General features: G+C 40.9%; 2 protein-coding genes across 2 annotated transcripts; one reads left to right on the plus strand and one right to left on the minus strand.

Annotated features, from left to right (window-relative positions):
* Window positions 1-11,910: 11,910 nt before the first annotated feature.
* Window positions 11,911-13,312, minus strand: Mrpl17 (mitochondrial ribosomal protein L17). Its single transcript, XM_006991744.4, has 3 exons — window positions 13,089-13,312; window positions 12,751-12,819; window positions 11,911-12,456 (listed from the first exon to the last, which is right to left on the minus strand). Exons 1-3 carry the CDS (start codon window positions 13,260-13,262, stop codon window positions 12,169-12,171), a joined length of 531 nt encoding a protein of 176 aa, XP_006991806.1. The 5' UTR covers window positions 13,263-13,312; the 3' UTR covers window positions 11,911-12,168.
* A 65-nt stretch (window positions 13,313-13,377) lies between these two features.
* LOC143268271 (uncharacterized) lies at window positions 13,378-17,847 on the plus strand. Its single transcript, XM_076549620.1, has 2 exons — window positions 13,378-13,607; window positions 16,970-17,847. The coding sequence occupies exons 1-2, from the start codon at window positions 13,393-13,395 to the stop codon at window positions 17,061-17,063; spliced, it is 309 nt and encodes a 102-aa protein (XP_076405735.1). The 5' UTR covers window positions 13,378-13,392; the 3' UTR covers window positions 17,064-17,847.
* The last annotated feature ends 3,122 nt before the right edge of the window (window positions 17,848-20,969 follow it).

Here is a 20,969-nt window from a genome sequence, read left to right on the forward strand (position 1 = left end):
TGAGTTTTTTGCTTGTATGCATGTATATGCACCACATGCATGCCTAGTGCTGGCTGGCAAAGGTCAGAAGAGGGTATTGGTTCCCCTGGGACTGGAGTCACAGACATCTGTGAGCCACTATATGGGTGCTGAGAATTGAATGCTGGTCTTCTGCAAGTGCAGAAGATGTCTTTCATTTATTTTTTATTTTTCTTGCCTAACTGCCCTAATGGAACCTCTAGTCTAGCATAGTCTTACATAGAAGTAGCAATGATGAACATTCTTGTTTTGTTCAAGATTTTAGGGGATAGTGTCCTGTCTTTCAACATTAAGTATGACATTAGGGGTAGCTATTATTTCAGACATGCTTCTATATAAATATTTTCATTAATGTTTTGAAAATTCCACACAGTGCACTTTGATTATGTTTATCCTCCTTCCTCCTCCCAGATCCACTCTCACCTCTCTCTCTCTCTCTCTCTCTCTCTCTCTCTCTCTCTCTCTCTCTTTCTCTCTCTCTCTCTCTTTCTCCCTCACTCCCCACTCTCTCTCTTTCTCTCTCATCATTTAGCCCAATTTGTAGTTTCCCGTCCACTCCTGGGTGTGGAGCTATACATTGACAAATGGTTGACCTACCAGGGGTCACACCCTTAAAGAAGACTGACTCTCCATCCTCCGGGAGCCATCAAGTGTCCAAAGCTCTCCAGAGATGAGGTCTCATGACCTCATGCTAGAATGTTGACTGGCTTGATCCTGTACAGGCATCATAGCTGTGTGAGTTCATGAGTGCAGTGGTCCTATCATATGTAGATGACACTGTTTTGCTCTAGTACTCCCTGACCTCTGACCCTTAACAATCTTTCCACTTCCTCTTCATGATGGTCTCCGAGCCCTGGGCAGGGGTGTGATATAGACAGACATACTTCCTTTTTATTTTTCTCTGTGTAGTCCTGGCTGTCCTGGAAGTCACTATGTAGACCAGCTAGCCTAGAACCTGCAGAGATCCACCTGCTTCTGCCTCCCAAGTACTGGGATAAATGGCATGTGCCACCATGCCCAGCATAAGCATGCCTCTTAATAGATTAGAAAATTTGCATTTAAAGCCAGGCAGTGGTGGCCCACGCCTTTAATCCCAGCACTTGGAAGGCAGAGGCAGGCGGATCTCTGTGAGTTTGAGGCCAGCCTGGGCTACAGAGTGAATTCCAGGAAAAGGCACAAAACTACACGGAGAAACCCTGTCTCAAAAATACCAAAATAAAAAAAAAAAAAAAAAAAAAAAGAAAGAAAAAGAAAAAAAAAAAAAGAAAAGAAAATTTGCATTTATTCCCAATTTCAAAAAATACAAAAGATTTTGTGAAACTCTTTTTGTCTGCATGGTGTGGTTTCAGTCTTTTTTTTTTTTTATGTGGTAAACAATATATTAGTTGGTGTTAAGATAACAAATCTGGCCGGGCGGTGGTGTCGCACGCCTTTAATCCCAGCACTCTGGAGGCAGAGGCAGTCGGATCCCTGTGAGTTCGAGGCCAGCCTGGGCTATCAAGTGAGTTCCAGGAAAGGCGCAAAGCTACACAGAGAAACCCTGTCTCGAAAAACCAAAAAAAAAAAAAAAAAAAAAAAAGATAACAAATCTGTCAGGCGATGGTGGTGCACGCCTTTAATTCCAGCACTTGGGAGGTAGAGGCAGGTGGATCTTTTTGAGTTTGAGGCCATCCTGATCTACAGTGCAAGATCCAAGAAAGGCACAAAGCTACACAGAGAAATCCTGTCTTGAAAAACAAACAAACAAACAAAAATTAAAAAAAAAAATTTGCCGGGCGGTGGTGGTGCACACCTTTAATCCCAGCACTTGGGAGGCAGAGGCAGGCGGATCTCTGTGAGTTCGAGGTCAACCTGGACTACAGAGGGAATTCCAGGAAAGGCACAAAGCTACACAGAGAAATCCTGTCTCAAAAGAACCAAGCCCCCCCACCAAAAAAAAGATAACAAATACACCTTGCATTCCTAGCAAAAGTCCCATTTAATATATATACATATATATGTATTTCTTTCTATAGCTGTAGGATTTGCTAGCACTTTGTTGAATAGTTTTGTTCCTATTGTTAAGATTATTTTTGTTATCTTGAGATGTCTTTGTGTAGTTTTAGTGTAAGCAAGCAATATTTGCCTCACAGAAAAAGTTGGCTCACTTTAACTATTTTTAATTCACAGATATATTTATAAGCTCAACTAGAGGGTATTTCTATTTATTGCAGGCACCTGAATCCCAAGTGTCTGAACTATATAACACATACAGAATGACAGCAGAATTTGACTAAGTCGATATAACCTATCTAATATAAATTAAAGTTATATTGAGTTGAACGGAAACTATTTGAAAAGCTGAAAAAAGACAATCTAATAACTATTAAACTGTTTTATACCACTCAGTTACTTTGAACTTTATACATTTCTTTCAGAAGTAATTTTTGGGTAAACTGATAGTTTTAACAAATTGGACGTTGGTTTCAAAAGCAAACTTTAAAAAGTTGATAATTTTGCAAAATTTGGTGAATTTGCCTGGAGGTACCTTGATCAATGGATGAACTGTGTTTAACAAATACATTTCTAAACTAACTGACGAATTCTGAGGAGCATATTATGGCCAAGAGAGTAAAAATTAAGAAGACTTTGTCTGCTGGGTGTGGTGGCATATGGCTGTAATCCATCACTCAGGAGGCTAGAGCAGGAAAATGATTAATTTCATGCTAGATTGGGCTATATAATGAGTTTGAAGCTAGTCTGGGCAACATGATGAGATCTTGTCTTACACACACACACACACACACACACACACACACACACACAAACACACACACACCCCTCTCCTGGAGTCTCTATTATTTAACAGCGAATGCCCAAATTTCTATGTCTAATGGCCAAAGATAATCATTAAACCAGTGTTCTAAATCCTGGCCATCTTTAGTTCTGAGAATACAAAAATGAACTAGTGTCTGCACCCAATGCATTTGATGACACACAAAGCTGACACTTTTATACTCTCTTCCATATTCTGAGACGCCAGCACATAAGCTGTAGTCCCTCTTTTGATTATCTTAATAGGGCTCTTCTTTCCTTTTGTTATTTCAGCTCTATCCTAGATCCCCACTTCCTTCTTCTTGACATTTTCAGTCTGCAAAATCTCACCTAGTCAAATTCCATTCAGTTTCCATTTCATGTGCATGACTTTCTAAGTTGCCTGCTCATGTATACCCTCTGAGCTCCAGGAAAGCAATCAGTGAGTGCCTCCCTCTACAGAAATATGCCTACAACAAAGTTTACCACATCACAATAATCTCAAATCTGCTTCTGCTCTACTACTTGTTTGTGACTAGAAACTTCTAGCCAACTGTATAAGCAGAAACCCATTGTCATGCTTGACTTAAAACTGTAGGCAAAGAGGACCTTGAAAAAATAGGAGGAGGGGAAAGTATGATCAGAATAAATTGTATGAAAACCTTATTTTCAATAAACATATAAAAATAACCACCAAAACCCCCCCAAAATGAAGTTTTCCGTTCACTTCATGTAATCACATACAACATCAGCCTTTTCTTTAATTGTCTGGTCCTTCATCTTCTCCATTTCCCCTCTCTCTCTGGCCTAGCCTAAATCCAACAACTTCTTTTGGATTCCTCAACTAGCCTCCTATTTGATAATTTTGCTTCTTGTCTTGCCCATTTAACCCATCTTCCAGTCTGATGCAAGAATAATCTTTCTAAAATGTAAATCTGATCCTTTTTCTCTCCGTTTAATCTGATTCTTTTTCTCTTCACTTAAAAATCCTTTAGTGGCTTCCTCTAGTTTTCAGGATTCTATCCAAGCACTTTATCATGTCCTACAGGATCCTTTGTAACCAGATCTTGCCTGGCTTTCCTGCTTCATTTCCTGCACTTTTTTCCTGAAGTATAAAATCCCAGCTGTACAAAATTACTTATTTGGAATTTCCAAACCATTCTATGCTGTTTCATAATTCAGTGCCTTTATACTTTCAGATCTTGGTGCCTGGAATTTTGATTTCTCTTCCCCATTCTGGTTTTTTGTTTTGTTTTGAGACAGAGTCTTACTATACACTCTCTACTGTTTTGGAATTTGCATAGTCCAGGCTGGCCTGGAATACATAAGAGATTTGCCTGCTTCTGCCTCCCTGAGTGCTGGGATTAAAGGTGTGCGCCACCATGCCTGCCGCTCCCCGATTCTTAATGAATATCTATTCACTGAGATCCAGCACTTGAGTTATTTCTTCTGAGTTCTACTTTGACCTCCTTCTTTCTTGATCCTTCAAGTATGCCTCATGTGTAACCACTATGTGACTACGTTGTCCTTCTTTGTTTATGAGGTGTCTTTTCAGTGAGCCATTGGACCTCTAAAGTTTATCTCTGTATGCTCTATCGTAGCAGTAGTTTGAAGGGTTATGTTTGATAAATTTATTTGGTAATTTTTTGAGTATCTCCTGTGTAAACATATGTGACTGTGTTAAGTACTGTAAGGAGTCTTGAAGGTTCCCTTTTGTGTCTTAATTTCTCAGTCTCCTCCACAGGTTCTGTATCCTGTCTGTCCTCCCAGTGTCTGACCTCAGCCTCCTTTCTTTCTGCATGTGTGCTCTGAGTCACTCCATCCATTTCCTTAGCTTTAATTGCTGACAACTCCCAAATCTGTTCTCCCAGCAAAGACCTCATTCTCCAGCTCCAGATGGTCCCAGGCATCTCAAAAGTCAGCACGTACAAAATTGAATTCTTTTCCCTTTCTTTCATTCTTCATGGGATAAAAGGAGAAGAAAAACTGTAGAAAAGTTTTGGAAACCATTGTAAAGAAAAAAAATGTTAGAAATTAAGCCAGGACAATGTCATTAAGCTTTCAGTACCATCATGAGGGACCAGTTTTATATTTTCATCTCGAAACAAATACCAGTAAAACCCCTTTCACGGTGTGTTCTCATACTGGGTAAATAGTGGATTACCAAGATATATGTGGAGCTACAGTATAAACAAAACTTACTTTGACAGAGGAGTCTGTGTGTGTGTGTGTGTGTGTGTGTAAAATACAACATATAACTTGTAAGAACTAAAATGTTACTTTTATATTGAACAGATACATTATGGAGAAGAATGCAAAATCTCAGGAAAGTTTAAACTCCTTTCCTCAAAATGTAAGCACACAGACCACTTCTAAGATTAAAGCATCTTGGACTTAACTACTGAGTTTATGCCGAAGAGTCAGAGGACAGCTGCACTATGCCCATGCATTTAAAAGCATACAGAAGGGAGCCTTCAGGGTACAGACATTATCCAGGGTGAACAATGGGGAATCAGCTTTGCAGGAAGTTCTTTTTTTCTGATGAAGTAGGAGGAAACAGGGGAAGGGAGGAGTTCATAAGTACAAATTCTTAGATCCAGGCTGAAGAAGTCTGTAAAACACATTGATTCATTCAATAGACATTTGATGCCAATTTTGTCTCATGTTCTTTACTGGGTGGTGGGAGAAATGAATTAGATGTGTTTTCTTCCCTTGAGGAACTCACTATTTAGTGATGGGTTCTAAATAACAGAATTATTCAGTCACTATGATAAAAGATGTACAGGGTGAAATTGGACCACTGGAAAAGAAAGTAAAGGAATGATTTCATTTGTAGTACTATCAGGGCTGGAGATGTAGTTCAGTGCTAGAGTATTTGCCAGTATCAGTACTAATATGTGCAAGAGACTGGGTCCAATCCTGAGTTTAAAATACATAGGAATATATATAATTAAGGATGTAAAAGATCTATATATAAACTACAGCACCGATAAAAGACATCAAAAATGACACAGATAAGTGAAACAATGCCTTGTGTCCATGGACTGGAAGAATTAAAATTATTGATCTATAGAGTCCATGCAATCCCTATCAAAATACCAATGGCTTTGAAATAGAAAGACAAAGTTTATAACCATAAAAGATACCATGTAGCAAAATAATGTCATAAAGAAAAAAGCTAGGGGCATCATCTTCTCAGACTGCAGGCTATAATACAAAGCTATAGTAACTAAACTGGCATAATAACAGATACATAGCCCAATAGCACAGGATAGAGAGCCCAGAAATAAATGCATGTATGTATAGTTTTTTTTGTCTGTGTCAAATTTGCCTGGAGTGTACAACGGGGAAAGGAAAGTCTCTTCAATAAATGTTGCTGGGAAACCATATATCCTCGAGGCAAAAAAAAAAGAATGAACCCTTGTTTTATACCAGACTCAAAATTAACTAACTTGATTTTGTCATCCCCCCTTCTGTTGCTAGGGATTAAAACTGGGGACTTATACTTGTTAGGTACATGCTTTACCCCATGCTAAATTCTGAACCCTACACAAAATTAGCAGAAAATGTATTTAAGATAAATGAAAATCTCAGAAGGATGGGGGCCCTAGTCCTAAGAAGACCAGTAAAACACCTAGAAGAAAACACAAGGATAAGCTTCTCCATATTGACCTAGGCAATACATTTTGGACAAAACACCAAAGAATAGGAAAAAAATAAGCCAGTTGGATGATATTGAACCAAAAGGTTTCTAAATATAAAAAAAGCAATCACAACATGAAAAGGTAGCCTGCTGGAGGCAGAGAATATTTGCCATCCAAATATCTGATAAGGGACTAAATTTTAAAATTAAGGGACCTCACATAACTCAGCAAACAAAACAAAATAGCTTGACTAAAACAAGAGCAAAAGACATTTCAAGGACAAGCATATAGCCAGGAAGCATAAAAAAAAAAAGTGTTAAACATCATTAGTCTAGCTGGGTGTGGTGAAGCACACATCTAGTCTCAGTACTCTGGAGGCTAGCCTGGGCTACACAGAGAGATCTTGTCTCAACAACAGCATCATCACTGATTATCAGTTTGACAACTTCAGTTTGATTCCCCAAACCGACATAAAAGATGGAAGGAAAGAATCACCTCCAAAAAGTTGTCTCTGACCTCCACATGTGTGCCATAGCACATGCATACACATCTCTCTCACACACACAGTAATAAAATTAAGAGAACAAAACAAACAAAACCCTGATGACCTTATGCTAGCCCCTTTACTTCTGTACCCCAGTGTCCTCCTTTCAGTCAGTACTTCTAAAAATGGGGAAGGGGGAACAGTGTAAAATTATGTGGAAACTTCTGGAAAGCCTTTGCTCTCACGGAAGGAACCACCCTGTGCCAGCAAAGTGTGTAACATTCTTGGTAATTTTTAACTGTATTTTAGAGCATTGCTCAGAGACTTTGGGTATATTAATTAAAAATTATCCTGATTAAAACAAAAGGTGAAAACAAGGGCAAAGGACAAGTTGTGGCTGTCAGTGCTGAAGGGGTAGAGGAAATGGGATGGTTTTGGCTTTAACCTTTTCTTTCTTGTTGCTTCTAACTTTCTTCTTTTCTTTTTTGTCTTTTTTCTTTTCTTTTTTTGTTCTGGGAGTTGAACTCAGGACTTGTTGAATGCTAAGTACACATTACCACAGAACTCCACCCTAGTCCTGGGTCCAACTTTGAGTTGTAGGATGAATAAATTCCAGATCTAATATACAGTATGGGTGTGGTCTATGTGGTTAAAAGATCAAGTGAAGAGTTTGGACCACTGTAATAACCTTGAGCTTTGCTTGAGGAACTCAGTGACTATATCATAAGGGCATCATTTCCGATTTTGCCAGTGTAGAAATATATAGGTGTTTTCTATCTGTGGCTTAGTTAGAAATATTCCAGGATATTGGAACATGAAACATGTGGGAAATTAATTCAACATATGTTTACATTCTTAACAATCACTATCAGCATTTAAGTCCCTGGAGAGGAAGGAACCCTTTTTCCCTTTTCCTTTTTTTTTTTTTTTTTTTTTTTTGTTTATTTTGGATAATCAACAGTATAGTTTAGCATCTCCACACAAAGCACAGTTGTTTTATAAACCTCAGCCAGGGTGGAATATGGCAAGGTTGGGGTGTGGCTGGACCAGGCTGTAGCAGGACTGTCAGTGTAATGTCCAGATTTTATCCAATGCTTAGGCCCTGAAAGGCAGACCAGTAAAAGCAGGTTGTAATTCATTACTAGGTTGTAAACGTGAATTGAGATCAGCCTTGTGTGTGTGTGTGTGTTTGTGTGTGTGTGTATCTTATGTTCCCATGGGTGTGTGCACATGTATGTGGAACCTAGAGGTCAACCTCAGATTTTTTGAGACAGGATTACTTCCTTAGCCTAGAATTGATCAGTTCTGCTAGGCTGGCCAGCCAGTGAGCTTATACAGTCTGCATGTCTGTGCCTAGCACCTCCAGCACTGGGGTAACAGGATATACCACCACACTTGGCTTAACTTTTTTTTCTTTTTTAAATTTCTATCATTTGTACATGTGCCATAGCATGCGTGGTCAGTGTTGTGGGAGTCAGTTTTCTATTATGTGCGTTCTAGGAATCAAATTGAGGGTATCAGGCTTGGCAGCAAACACCTTTATTTACCCAATGAGCTGTCTTCCTGGCTTCACACCTGGCTTTTTGGGGTTTGTGAACTAAAATCAGGGCCTCATGCTTGATAGGTGGGTACTTTATCAACTGAGTCATCTCCCCAGCTCTGGAAGCATCATTGTTAAAAGGTGATGCATATTTGTAAAGGATAATATCTTGTGAGGATATGTAATTATTTAATTTATTAATTTATTTCTTTTTTAAACAGAAATCTTTTTATTTTATGGGCTTTGATGTTTTGCCTTCAGTTATGTCTGTGTAAGGATGTCGGATCTCCTGGAACTGGAGTTACAGTTCTGAACTGCCATGTGGGTACTGGGAATTGAACCCGGGTCCTCTGGAAGAGCAGCCAGTGCTCTTAACTGCTGAACCATCTCTCCAGCCTCTAATTTATATACATACTTGACCACTGTGTTCTGATGCAAAATGCTTTTTCATCTGGGTCCTAGTAAAGCATTTTTTTGGGGGGGAAGAACACTATTTTAATGGTACAAAGCTTTATGTTTTAGATTGCCTTTGGTAGCAATTAAAAGAAACTCCAGTCTCAAATGGCAGTAATCACACACACACATATTAATTATAACTAGGATTGCAGTTTGGGAGCACTTTAACTTGTTAGTTTTTAATCTGCTATTCTCATTGTTGTCTTCAGTCTAATGCCTTACGCCACAGGGAACTGTAACGCAATGTGGTAGTTTCAGTATACTGCAGGAACACTGCTGATCTATCTTGTTTGACAAAGAAATGAATTTAGGAATTGGTGGTAGTCAGTCAGAGGAGTCACCTGAGCATTTGTGTAGTGGGTAGCCATTCCAGCTTTGGCCTGGAAGTTCCAACCCCCATTGTAGGTGAGATAGTTACCGAAGCCTCAATGGGGGTCAGAACTTTCAGACCAAAGCTGGAATGGCTACCCACTACACATTTGTGTACAGATTATGTAGGTAAAAGTGGAGTCTTTGGGTAATAGGGGCCAAAAAGTAGTGAAGGGAGGGGACTTTCCCAGGGGAAACCAACCAAAGGTCTGCTCTATGCTTCTGAATCATACTGGAGGCACCATGTAGGCTGAACAGCAGGCAGATGCCTCGTCAGTAGGCAGTATAAGGAATCTGGATTCTGTCTCATAGAAAATGTGCTGTCAGAGACCCACTAGGCAATTAAGATGACCAGATTCCTATCACTACAGCCTTATGCCCGAGGCTTCTCCCTAGGGCCAACTGTGTATTTGTGAATGGAGATAAAGTAGGACATGACACCACTAAAGACACAGGGAAATTTTGGTCACTGGCTTAAAAAAAAATGACAGGTATTGGGTTCATAGTGCTAATGTTTTAGTCAATGTGTTAAGTTTTTTTGGGTGGGTGAGGCCCATTACTTTGTCAATCTTATTGTAAAGAACTGGAACTCAACATGGAGCATCTTTCTTTCAAAGTGATGAGAGGGGCTCTCTTTGGCTTAGAATTTAAGCAATGGCTAATTGAAGGCATCTTCTACCTGCTGAGATAGGTTATTTACTAACACAGATTGGCAAAGCCTCTAGACGTCCTAGAATTTGTCAACTTTTTTGGGCCAGATTATTAAAGATTCAGTGTCCCATGTTATGAGTTCCTTGATGGCAGATATTTCACATTTGGCTAGGGACAGATTTATTGCAAACATTCTCAAAGCATGCTATCTCTAATGTGTAAGGTGATGCTGGGGACTGGAAGATGTTTAATAAATACATATGGAGGGGGAAGACAGATGGCCCAGCAGGTAAAGGAAGTTGCCATTAAGTCTGATGACCTGACTTTGATACCTAGGAACCACAGGCTGGAAGAACTGACATGGGAAAGCTGTACTATGGCCTCTATCTGTAGTATGACACATGCATTCCCCTTCCCCAATAAATAAAGTGTAAAAAGTGTAGGGAGTTCAAAGGAAAATCTTTGGGAGCCCTTTCACAGTTCACCTGTTGCTAAGTCTTCAAGATTTGGTTTTGTGGGCTTTCCCAAGTCACAATTTGGGTATCTACCTGGGGTGAATGTGTATAAAAGGGGTAAAGATTTACAAAGAAACATGCCAAGTTTTAAGCAGAAGGAAGAGGGAGAGCTCTTCTGAGGTCAGGTGAATTAGTCTAGGCAGCTGCAGGGAAAACAGCACCAGAACAGTTCCGTCACTGAAGCCTGTCTTTCTGCTTTAACACTGACCCTCCACCTTCTTCCTTCCTCAGGTTCTGCATCAGGTGTGAGTGACAAGAGTGAGAACGTCACACATCTTCCCATGACTTCCCAGTCAAGCCTCTGAATCTACAGAATGGCAGCCAGGATGAGTTACAGCCTCAGTACTCAGTGGATATAAACAAGCTCTTGCTTCTCACACGACCCAGCTATTCTGAAACCGGATTTCCTCTTTCCGGGTTCCCACAGAGGTCCACTTTTGACAACAAAAGCTTCCAGGAAATTCCCCCAGGCTTAACTTTCTAATGCTTCACTCTCCATCAGCCGTCCTCTTCACACCCTCTACCAAGAGGAAGGAACTTATCTGGAAGGCCAACATCCTGTCAGATGCCTACACCCCATCTATGTGCAGGGTGGTGGTGCATCTCTTTGAGTCCACAGTCAAAACTCATTCAGAGGTTGAGGAAAACACATAAATGGAATGTGTGAACTTGCCTAAAAACAATGCTTGCGGTATTCCCCCAGTTAATGGCTAAGGGAGGGAACTTTTCTTCAGCTCCTGTAAGCAGGCCTAACGAAACTCACCAGATCATAAACACAAGCACACACAAACCCATGAAAGTGGAAGGGGGACTAGGTAAAGAGGAACAATGGTGTGTATGTGGTGGTGGTGGTGAATATGATCAAAATACATTATAACTTATATATCATAAAAAACGAAATGAAAGGGGCTGGGCTGGAGAGATGGCTCAGCGGTTAAGAGCACTAGCTGATCTTCCAGAAGTCCTGAGTTCAATTCCCAGCAACCATATGGTGGCAATGGGCTCTGATGCCCTCTTCTGGAACACAAGCATACATGCAGACAGTGCACTCATACCAAACGACAACAAAAACAAAACAAAAAGCCCCAAACAAAAAAGAAATCCCAAGGGGTGGGTCTCTAGGCTGGATATCAATCACAGTCACCATAGGAAGCTAGTAGTCAAGAGATATAGGGCTCATCTAAATAAGTGGTAAGATAAGCAAACCAAGCCAGGCAGTTGACGCCTTTAATTCCAGCATTCAGGAGGCCATCCTGAAGAAACCATCTCAAAAAAATAAAAAACAAAAGATAAGCAACCGGCCCTGTGTGGTGGTGAACACTGGAAGGCCCAGCACTTGGGAGGCAGGGACAGGAGGACAGCTGTTATGTTGGCTGCAGCCTGGATTACATCGTAAGACTCCCCTCCCCCACCAATAAGTAAAGCAAAACTGACCCAAGATTCAGAAACACAAGCTGCGAATTTACTATCTTAGGTGCCTCTCACTTTCCAGAAATCCCAGGAAAGGAAAGAAAATCAGTTTCATACAGTCACATGAAAATTTTATCTATTGTGCAAAGAGAGGACCATGAGCCAGCAGGAAGGTCTGGGCTCCATTTCGACGGGCCACTTTACAACGCCACTTCCAGTTGTCTCGCATTATAAGAGCTCCAAGACCCGTGAACACACCCACGAGAGCTATTCACTCTCCTGCTCCAGCTATGTCTTTGGTGTTTGAACCGTGTGGGAGCTGTGGAGGCTTGCTTCCTGGTTATGGTGCAGGTCCTGCTTCAGTCCCAGTAGCAGCTGGTTTAGGAGAGTGAGGTTGCTGTCTCTGTGAGGCAGAGGCAGGGGAGGGAGGCAGTTCCCTTTATATTCGATCACTGCCATCTTGGCCCGATCTTGCTCCTTCCGATTCGGGATCTGCAGCATTCTTGTGTAGTTCCCATTCTGACCTTGGAACCGAGGTGCTAGTACTTTAAACAGCTTTGGGATCAAGTCCTTCTCCTAGATGGGGAGAGTTAACAGGAAGAAAACAGTCAACCGTAGAGGCATTATTCCCAGAGGTAGGGTTCAAAACATCTTCACGGGATTTCCCCACCACCCAATCATGTACCAAGTTACACAGAACCACTTATAGGCAGTTGTGCGAATGCACATTCTTTTCCGGTTCAAATAAGGGAAACATTCGTCTAAGGTAGTTCACAACAATGGTATATAAGTGAGTACCCTGGCTTAAAACTGCCCTGTACCCGGTCCTCTAACGATTCCTTCCCTATAAGGAAGGCAGGGAGCACTCACAGTGAGCCAGAAGTCAGCCATGCGCATGGCTCGTTCGTTGGTGTCTCCTAGCTTTCCATAGTCGATAAGCTGTGAGAACAAAACATCACTGATGCAACACGAGCAAGAACCGAGGCACCCACCTTTGTCTCTTAATGTCTTAGCTTCATCCAATCATCCCACTAGCTAATTCAGGGCGCTCCTAACTCCGCTGTCCCAACCAGCCTTCCATTTGCAGCGCGGGGGGAAGGTGCTCAGTTGAGTGCCACGGGATTTACTTCCGTGCAGGGGTTTCCCAGGGTGGCCCTACTCCCCACACACGGCCAGGGCGGTCTTCTGAGGATGGACCCGGCTCTCACCTTCTCCGCGTAGCCCCTCATCTCGTCCACGCGTGCCCATGACGCCTCGATACGTTCGTGGCGCACTAGGCCCGTGAGCAAGTTCCGCAGCAGGTGGATGCGCGACTCCGGACCGAGGCCCAGGCGGCGGTAGACGCGGCCGTGGGAGATAGCAGCTGCGAGCGACAACCTCATGTTCCCACCTTAGTCCCACCTCCCGGGGATGGGGGGGGCCGGAAAGGGAAACTGCGGCGGTGAAGGGGGCGGAGACAGTTCTCAGAGGAGGCATGCGCAGTAGCTCGGCGCGTGGCAGACGTGTTTGCGCATGCGCATCAGAGTCTGCCTAGCTGGCAGTCTGAGGGAGGGCGGAGCAGACGTGTTGACGTGTCTGGAGCGGCGAGGGGGGCGGGCCTCAGGGTCTGCGGGTGCTCGGTGGCCCGCCGGGGATCTCGGCGCCCCCTGGCGGATTTCTTCTGCGCTGCTTGAGCAGGCGAGAGCGTTCTTGGCGATGGCGCCTTTCGAGCGGAGCATGTCGGGAAAGTGAGTATCTGAGGAGAACAGCGTCTGAGGGGTGGGGCCTCAGCGGGATGTGGCCCTCTGGCCTGAGGAGTTGCTGGCTTGGCTGGCTTTCTGAGAATGCTAGTTTAAAACGCAGTTTTCATTACTGACAGTGAGCTGAATAATGTCCAGGAAAGTCGCAGGTATTTCACACTTTATTGACGTAAATAAATATTTAAGTTACATATTTAGTACTAAGAGCTAAAGTAATGGATACTTTAAAGTTTTGAAACTTTATTCTTCTCTCATACAATACATCCTGACCACAACTTGCCCTCCCTTCACTCCTCCCAGACCCCCAGCCTTCCCTCTTCCCCAGGTTCTCTCCCCACCCCCACCCCCCAAAAAAATAAAGAACGGGTCTCCTAGGGACATCAAACACCGCACAAGAAGATACAATAAGATCACGCTCAAACCCTCAAACCCACATTGAGGCAACCCAGTAGGAGGAAAAGGATCTCAAGAGCAGGCAAAGAGTCAGAACACCCCCACTCTCACTGCCAGGAGGTTCCCCCCCCCCCCTCCCAACAGACCATATAACATATAAACACAGGACCTAGCGTAGACCCACGCAGGCTCCGTGATTGGCACTTCAGTCACTGTGAGCCCCTATGAGTCCTGCTTAGTTGATTCTGGCCATGTTTTCCCCCTTGTGTCTTTCACTCCTCTGGTTCTCAATTCTTCCTCCTCCTCTTTCACTGGGTTCCCCAAGCTCCAAGGAAAGGGACCCGATGGAGGCCTCCAACCTGGACTTCTCTCTGCCTAGTGTTTGGCTGTGGGTCTCTACACCTGTTCCCATCAGTTGCCAGAGGCAGCCTCTTGGGTGATGACAAGATTAGTTACCGATCTATGAATATAGTAGAATATCGTTGGGAATCATTTCATTGATTATTTTTTCCAGTCGTGTTTGATACCATAGGTCTCTGGGCAGATAAATACTTTTACTTAAGAAAAAAATTTTCTCTCTGTTTGTATTCTCTCCCATATGCCATGCTAACTCAACATCCTTACTGCTTTCTGAAAACAATTTTTATGGGAGAAATTGGGTGAAAACATAGTCTAGTTGTAATGTCTAACAAAATGATGATCATATTGGGGATTATTTAAAATCAATGTGTTGTAGTTGTAGTTACTAGAAAATTGAGGACAGTAACAAGTAAAAACATATTTCAAATGGAAAAAAGTAAATTTTAAGATAGTTTGATTTTAGAAAAATAAGTTTCTGATCATGTGAAATATGAAGTTGAGGTGGCCCAGGGCTAAAGAGGGACCCAGAGTTTGATGGGATCAACATAATCCCTCACATGGTGTTTCACTCTGGAAATAGTGACAAGCTGTTTCTAATTTGGCTTACATACTTCATGATGTTCTGTGCCCTCCCTATTTCATTTCCGTGTATTATTAGTAGGGGAACTGCCTGTTGCTGAAATTATAAGGTCCTTCAAGTTCAGAGAGGAACTGATTAATGCATTTGGTGGTCTTTCTCTTGCCTCCACCATCATCAAGCCAGTACTCTGCTTTTTCTGTTTGCCTTATAGTTTTTTGTTTTTTTTTTAAATAACACATCATTTAAATTTTTTTTGGTGTTCCTTGATAATTTCACCTTTACTTAGAAAAAATATCTTTTCATCTTTCATTTGAAAGAAAATATCTTATTTAGCTAGGCTTATTGTTAGCTAGCTTTCATCATACCTAAAAATCAAATATTTCATTTGTTGTGCTTCTATGTGGTAGCTGACCTATCACTGCTGGGTCGGAATTATTAACCAGGTCTCTTAAGTCCATTTCCCCTTCCTGTGAGCCTGGATTCAGAAATGTCATTGATTGCTCTGTTTGTAAACTATCTGATTTGCTTTCAATCCTTTCTCTCTAGATGATGTATTTGTTCACCAGTGGAAGTTGGATTTTTCCTTTATTCCCTACTGACCTATTTTAGAAATCCTTGACTCAGATAACCTTTTAAAATTAAATGTGTGTGTGTGTGTGTGTGTGCGCGTGTGCGTGCGTGTGTGCGTGTGTGTGTGTGTGTGATTTTGAATGCAGGTCCTCATATGCCATGGTATGCTTGTGGATGTAGGAGGTCAAATTTCCTGAGTCTGTTCTGTTCTTCCACCATGCGATCTAGAGTTGTCAGATTTGCATGGCAAGCACCTTTATCTTTTGAGCTACCTCACTGTCCCCAAAATTGGACAGTAGTCACATTAGAAAAGATAATAAACTTTGTTTGTTTCTTTTGAGACAAAAGCTGTCCCAAGATTCACTATGGAACCCAGATTTGTTTCAAACTCAAGATTTTGTATTGGTAATTCTCCTGTCTCAGCCTACAGAGTACTGGGATTGCAGGCAGAACTACTTTGCCTGAGGAGCTATGACTGATTATCCAGTCCAATGATCTTTAAAAACTTTTTGTGTCTTTTGATGAATATAAATTCAGTTCTCTGGAGAATAATGTTTTTAGGTATATGAACTAAAGTAAAAAAATGTAGGGTATTAGAAAGGAAACACGTTATATTGTTGTCAAGATACTTTTCAAAGCTCTTCAAATTGGTGACTGTGGCAATATATGCTGTTTTGGTAACATATGAAATAAAAAAGATCTTGTAGTAGGTCTTTCTTTAGGCTGCCAGCTCACAAATAATGACACAGAGACTTCTTATTTATTATGAAAGCTTGGCCTTAGTTTAGGCTCATTCCCAACTAGCTCTTATAACTTAAATTAACCTGTTAATCTATTAATCTACATTCTGCCAATGTGGCTTTTTTATCTTTCCTCCTTTATGTATGTCTCCCTCTGTGTCTCACTGGCATCTCCCCACACACCTAGATTTGCTGTGGGATGGTCTGTATATTAAATGTGTTGCTCTCATTGGTTAATTAATAAATAAAACATTGATTGACCAGTAGCCAGGCAGGAAGTATAGGTGGGGCAAGTATGGTGATATTTTATTTGTACTGAAATATGATTTTAATTTTATGTTAATAAATAAAGTTGCCCTGGGGTCAGAGCTATTAGAGCCATAGCAAGAGCGTGGTGGTTAGAAGAGCTAGGTAGATTTCCTGTGTGTTCAGGGATACAACCAGTATTGGAGACATACGCCTTTAAGACCTGGAGGGCGGTACTTACAGGCAGTGATGAGGCAGTCATGTGGTTGGGTTTACAACCAATGAGAAGGCAGAACAGAAAGACTATTTAAAGGCAGACACAAAGGAAGAAGCTCTCTCTCGGGGAAGCTAGGAGCACTGCAGGAGGTAAGATTTTAGCTCTGAGCTCTGACCTCTCGGCTTTCTCTTTTACATTGGCTCTGTGTTTCTTATTTTAATAAGACGATTGGTTACATCTACAGACAAGCAGAGAGGAGAATGCTGGGAGGTGGAAGGCTGAGGCAGAGAGATGCTGCCAGCCGCTGCCATGACAAGCGAGATGTAAGGTACCGGTAAGCCATGAGCCACGTGGCAACTTATAGACTAATAGAAATGGGTTAATTTAAGATATAAGAATAGTTAGCAGGAAGCCTGCCATAGCCATACAGTTTATAAGTAATATAAGTCTCTGTGTGTTTACTTGGTTGGGTCTGAGTGGCTGCGGGACTGGCGGGTGAGAGAGATTTGTCCTGACCATGGGCCAGGCAGGAAAACTCTAGCTACAGAGAAAAACCAATATTTTTATTTAAAGCAGGTTGATTATAAATGCAATGTCTTTCTAAAGAAGAAAAGGGGATATAGATATGATAGGATGAAAGGGTAGATTATTGAACCTATTTTTAAAGAGCAACTTGTTTAGAAATGTTTTACATTGCTGTAGATTTTAGTTTATTGATACAAATTTGAAGTTAATTTTGTTATACTGTATATATTTCTATTCTTGTTTGAGGTATTATGTTTATGTAACTCATTTAAATTGTAATGGATAATTAAGAAATAGATTAATAATTAGTCTTCTATGATAGTCAAACTTGTAGCCATGTTAGTTAAGTTTTCTAGGTACACATAGATATATTTCAGATAGATAGGTAATCTTCAAACACTTCAAAAACCTACAAAATATGGCATTTAAAATGTTTAAAATATTTAGACTTTCTAGACAGTGAGACATGTCTGCTCCTGGCAGCACTGATTTACTTCAGAGAGGAGGATGGGCATCAAAGACACTCCATATGGAGTTTATCTTCACCTTGGCAAAAATAGCCATTTGGGCAAGAAACTGTTCTTGCCTGTACTGCTTGATCGACTGGACATGTAGGACCCATAGGAAGGTGACCACTGAACTTTGCTTGGCAAAATGGTCCTTCAGGTTCCTGCTTCACAGAGGAAACTGTCAGACATTCTACAGGACACAGAGAGAAGTGCCTGAGAGACTCTAGACCTGTGGGCTGAAGACAGATGCCCCAACTTTATAAAGGAACATTAGGTGACTGTCCAGGCTGCCAGCTGTCTCTGTCTACTCTTGCAAGACTCCTGAAAGTTGCTTGTATCCTTCTCCCATTTCTCAGTTAATATTATATCCTTCTGAGGTCTTTGATGTACTTGAAGACTAGATAGTTATAATTTCCTGAGTTATGATAAGAGATAAGTTAGATATGAAACCTCAGACTTACAAATATAAGATAGATAGGATGTCTTCTTTAATTTTGCCAAATACAAATACACTAGATATTATAACTGTAATTCTTGCTACATAACTGTTTTATTATATGTAATTGTACTATGTCAAAGTTAAAACCTTCCTTTTTGAAAAAAAGAAAAGGGGAAGTGCTGTGGATGATTGATTGATAAATAAAGCTTATTGGCCAGTAGCCAGGCAGGAAGTATAGGCGGGACAAGGAGAGAGGAGAATTCTGGGAAGTGGAAGGCTGAGTTAGAGAGACACTGCCAGGAACCATGATGAGAAGCAGATGTTAATATACTGGGGTAAGCCACAAGTTATGTGGCAACTTATAGATTAATAGAAATGGGTTAATTTAAGATATAAGAACAGTTAGCAAGAAGTCTGCCATGGCCATACAGTTGGTAAGCAATATAAGTCTCTGTGTGTTTACTCGGTTGGGTCTGAGTGACGGTGGGACTGGCGGGTGAGAGAGATTTGTCCTGACTGTGGGCCAGGCAGGACTGGAGAAAACTCCAGCTACATAAATTTATCTTCCAAATTCCTCTCTCTCCCTGGAAATCCCACCGGCCTTCTCCTGCCTAGCTATTGGCCATTCAGCTCTTTATTAAACCAATCACAGTGACACATCTTCACACAGTATAAACAAATATCCTGTAACATTTCCGCCTTTTTATCTAAATAAAAAGGAAAGATTTTAACTCTAACACAGTAAAACTTATACACAGTAAGAACAACTATCAGATAAGAATTACATTCACGCCGGGTGGTGGTGGTGCACGCCTTTAATCCCAGCACTCAGGAGGCAGAGGCAGGTGGATCTCTGTGAGTTCGAGGCCATCCTGGGCTACCAAGTGAGTTCCAGGAAAAGGCGCAAAGCTACACAGAGAAACCCTGTCTCAAAAAACCAAAAAAAAAAAAAAAAAAAAAAAAAGAAAAAAAAAAAGAAAAAAGAATTACATTCACAATGTCTAGTCCATTTGTAATTGTCAAATTTGGAGAAAATATTCTATTATCTATCTTATCTTGGTGAGTTCAAAGTTTTATACCTAAACTGTTTTCTATCACACTTGTGTTACCTACCTAAAAATATCTTATTAGACCTTAAAACATTTTTTTTTGATAAACAACTTAAGCCTTTATGTTTCTCAATTTTATAAACTTTACATCTCTTTTGTAAGTTTCTTTTCTGAATTTGGTAACAAGGAAAACTGTAAAACTATAACTATATATTCTTCAACACTATCAGAGACCTGAGAAGTATATAATATTATCTGAGTAAACAGGAAGTGCAGAGCAAACAACTTCTAAAACTATAGAAATGACGAAGACAACTGAATGCCTGGACAGTCACCCAAGTTTCCTCTGCAATGTTGGGGTATCCATCTTCAGCCTACAGGCCTAGAATATCTGACAGACTTTTCTGTGAAGCAGGAATTTTTGAAGGACTGCCATACCTTGTCTTGGCAAAGTTTGGCCGTCACTTTTTGTGTCCTTGTCCAATTTGGGCAGCCTTCTGTCAGCAGCTGAGGCAAGGGAAGTTTCTTGTCCAGTGGCTAACATTGAGGAGCAGATATATCTCACTGTCATGAAAAGCCTTATGTTATTAAAACATCTTGATCTTAGCCAAAAGCCCAAGAAGCGATGTTATTAAAACATCTTAAATGCCATATTCTGTAGATCTCTGAAGTGTTTGAAGACCACCTATCTATCTAGAATATATCTCTTTTTGACCTTGAAACCATACCTAACATGACTACAAGTTTGATTGCTATAGATGACTAAATACTAACCTATATTTCTTAATTATCCTAAACAGTTTGTAATAGTAGCTTTCAAGGACTAGAACTTTACATTACATTTTAAAATGAGCTACATAGGTACAATACCTTAAACAAGAGTAGAAACTTACATACAGTATGTTATAACAAAATAACCTTAAATTTGTATCAGTATATAAAAATCCATACCAATGTAAAACATTTGAGACTAGTAGTTGCTTTTTAGTTTAAAAGTAGATTCAATAATCTACCCTTTTATTTTATCATTCCTATAGCTCCTCTTTTCCTTCTTTTTAGAAAGAGATCCCTGAATCTAATCTACTTTGTTTAGTTTTTTTCCCTGACCATGATCAGTAAGAACTTGTAACCACCCCCTACCCCAAATGATGACACATATTCATAACCTACCAAACTACCAAAAACCACCCACCCCACCTCTTGGTAGTGTGAGTGTCATGTTTTCTAGACTGCTTCCTGTTGTCCAGGGGTGAAAGCATCCTTAGGGGACCCTAAGAAAAGTGAGATAATGATCAAGGCCTGGGAGAGCTATCTGTATTGTTTGTTTTTAGTCCCTGTGTAATGGGAGAGTGCAGGGCTTATCTAAAGTCCTGGCTAGAGTAGTCTGTGAGGCTGGACCCTCTTCTCTAGCAGCTTAGAAGTTGTTCTAGATGCAAATTGTTGAAGAAACTGCAACTGAGGTATTCCCAGAGGCTGGATCACCTGGGCTACTTGTCTTTTTCATTGGTGTCTGGTCCTTTAATTCTGAAAACACACAAACTTTTAATGGTAACATGCGTATCTGCATTGACATAAGTATGGAATGTGTGGTGTGCACAAGTCAGCTAAAGATGATTTTCTGTTTTATGTTTGAGGGGTAAAAGACATCTGTCAATTCTATAAGTCCATTTGAAATTCATAACCAAACTGCAATATAAATCTCCATCCATTGTTGGAGTACCC

This window comes from Peromyscus maniculatus, chromosome 1 (assembly GCF_049852395.1).
Source record: "Peromyscus maniculatus bairdii isolate BWxNUB_F1_BW_parent chromosome 1, HU_Pman_BW_mat_3.1, whole genome shotgun sequence".
Taxonomy (NCBI): domain Eukaryota; kingdom Metazoa; phylum Chordata; class Mammalia; order Rodentia; family Cricetidae; genus Peromyscus; species Peromyscus maniculatus.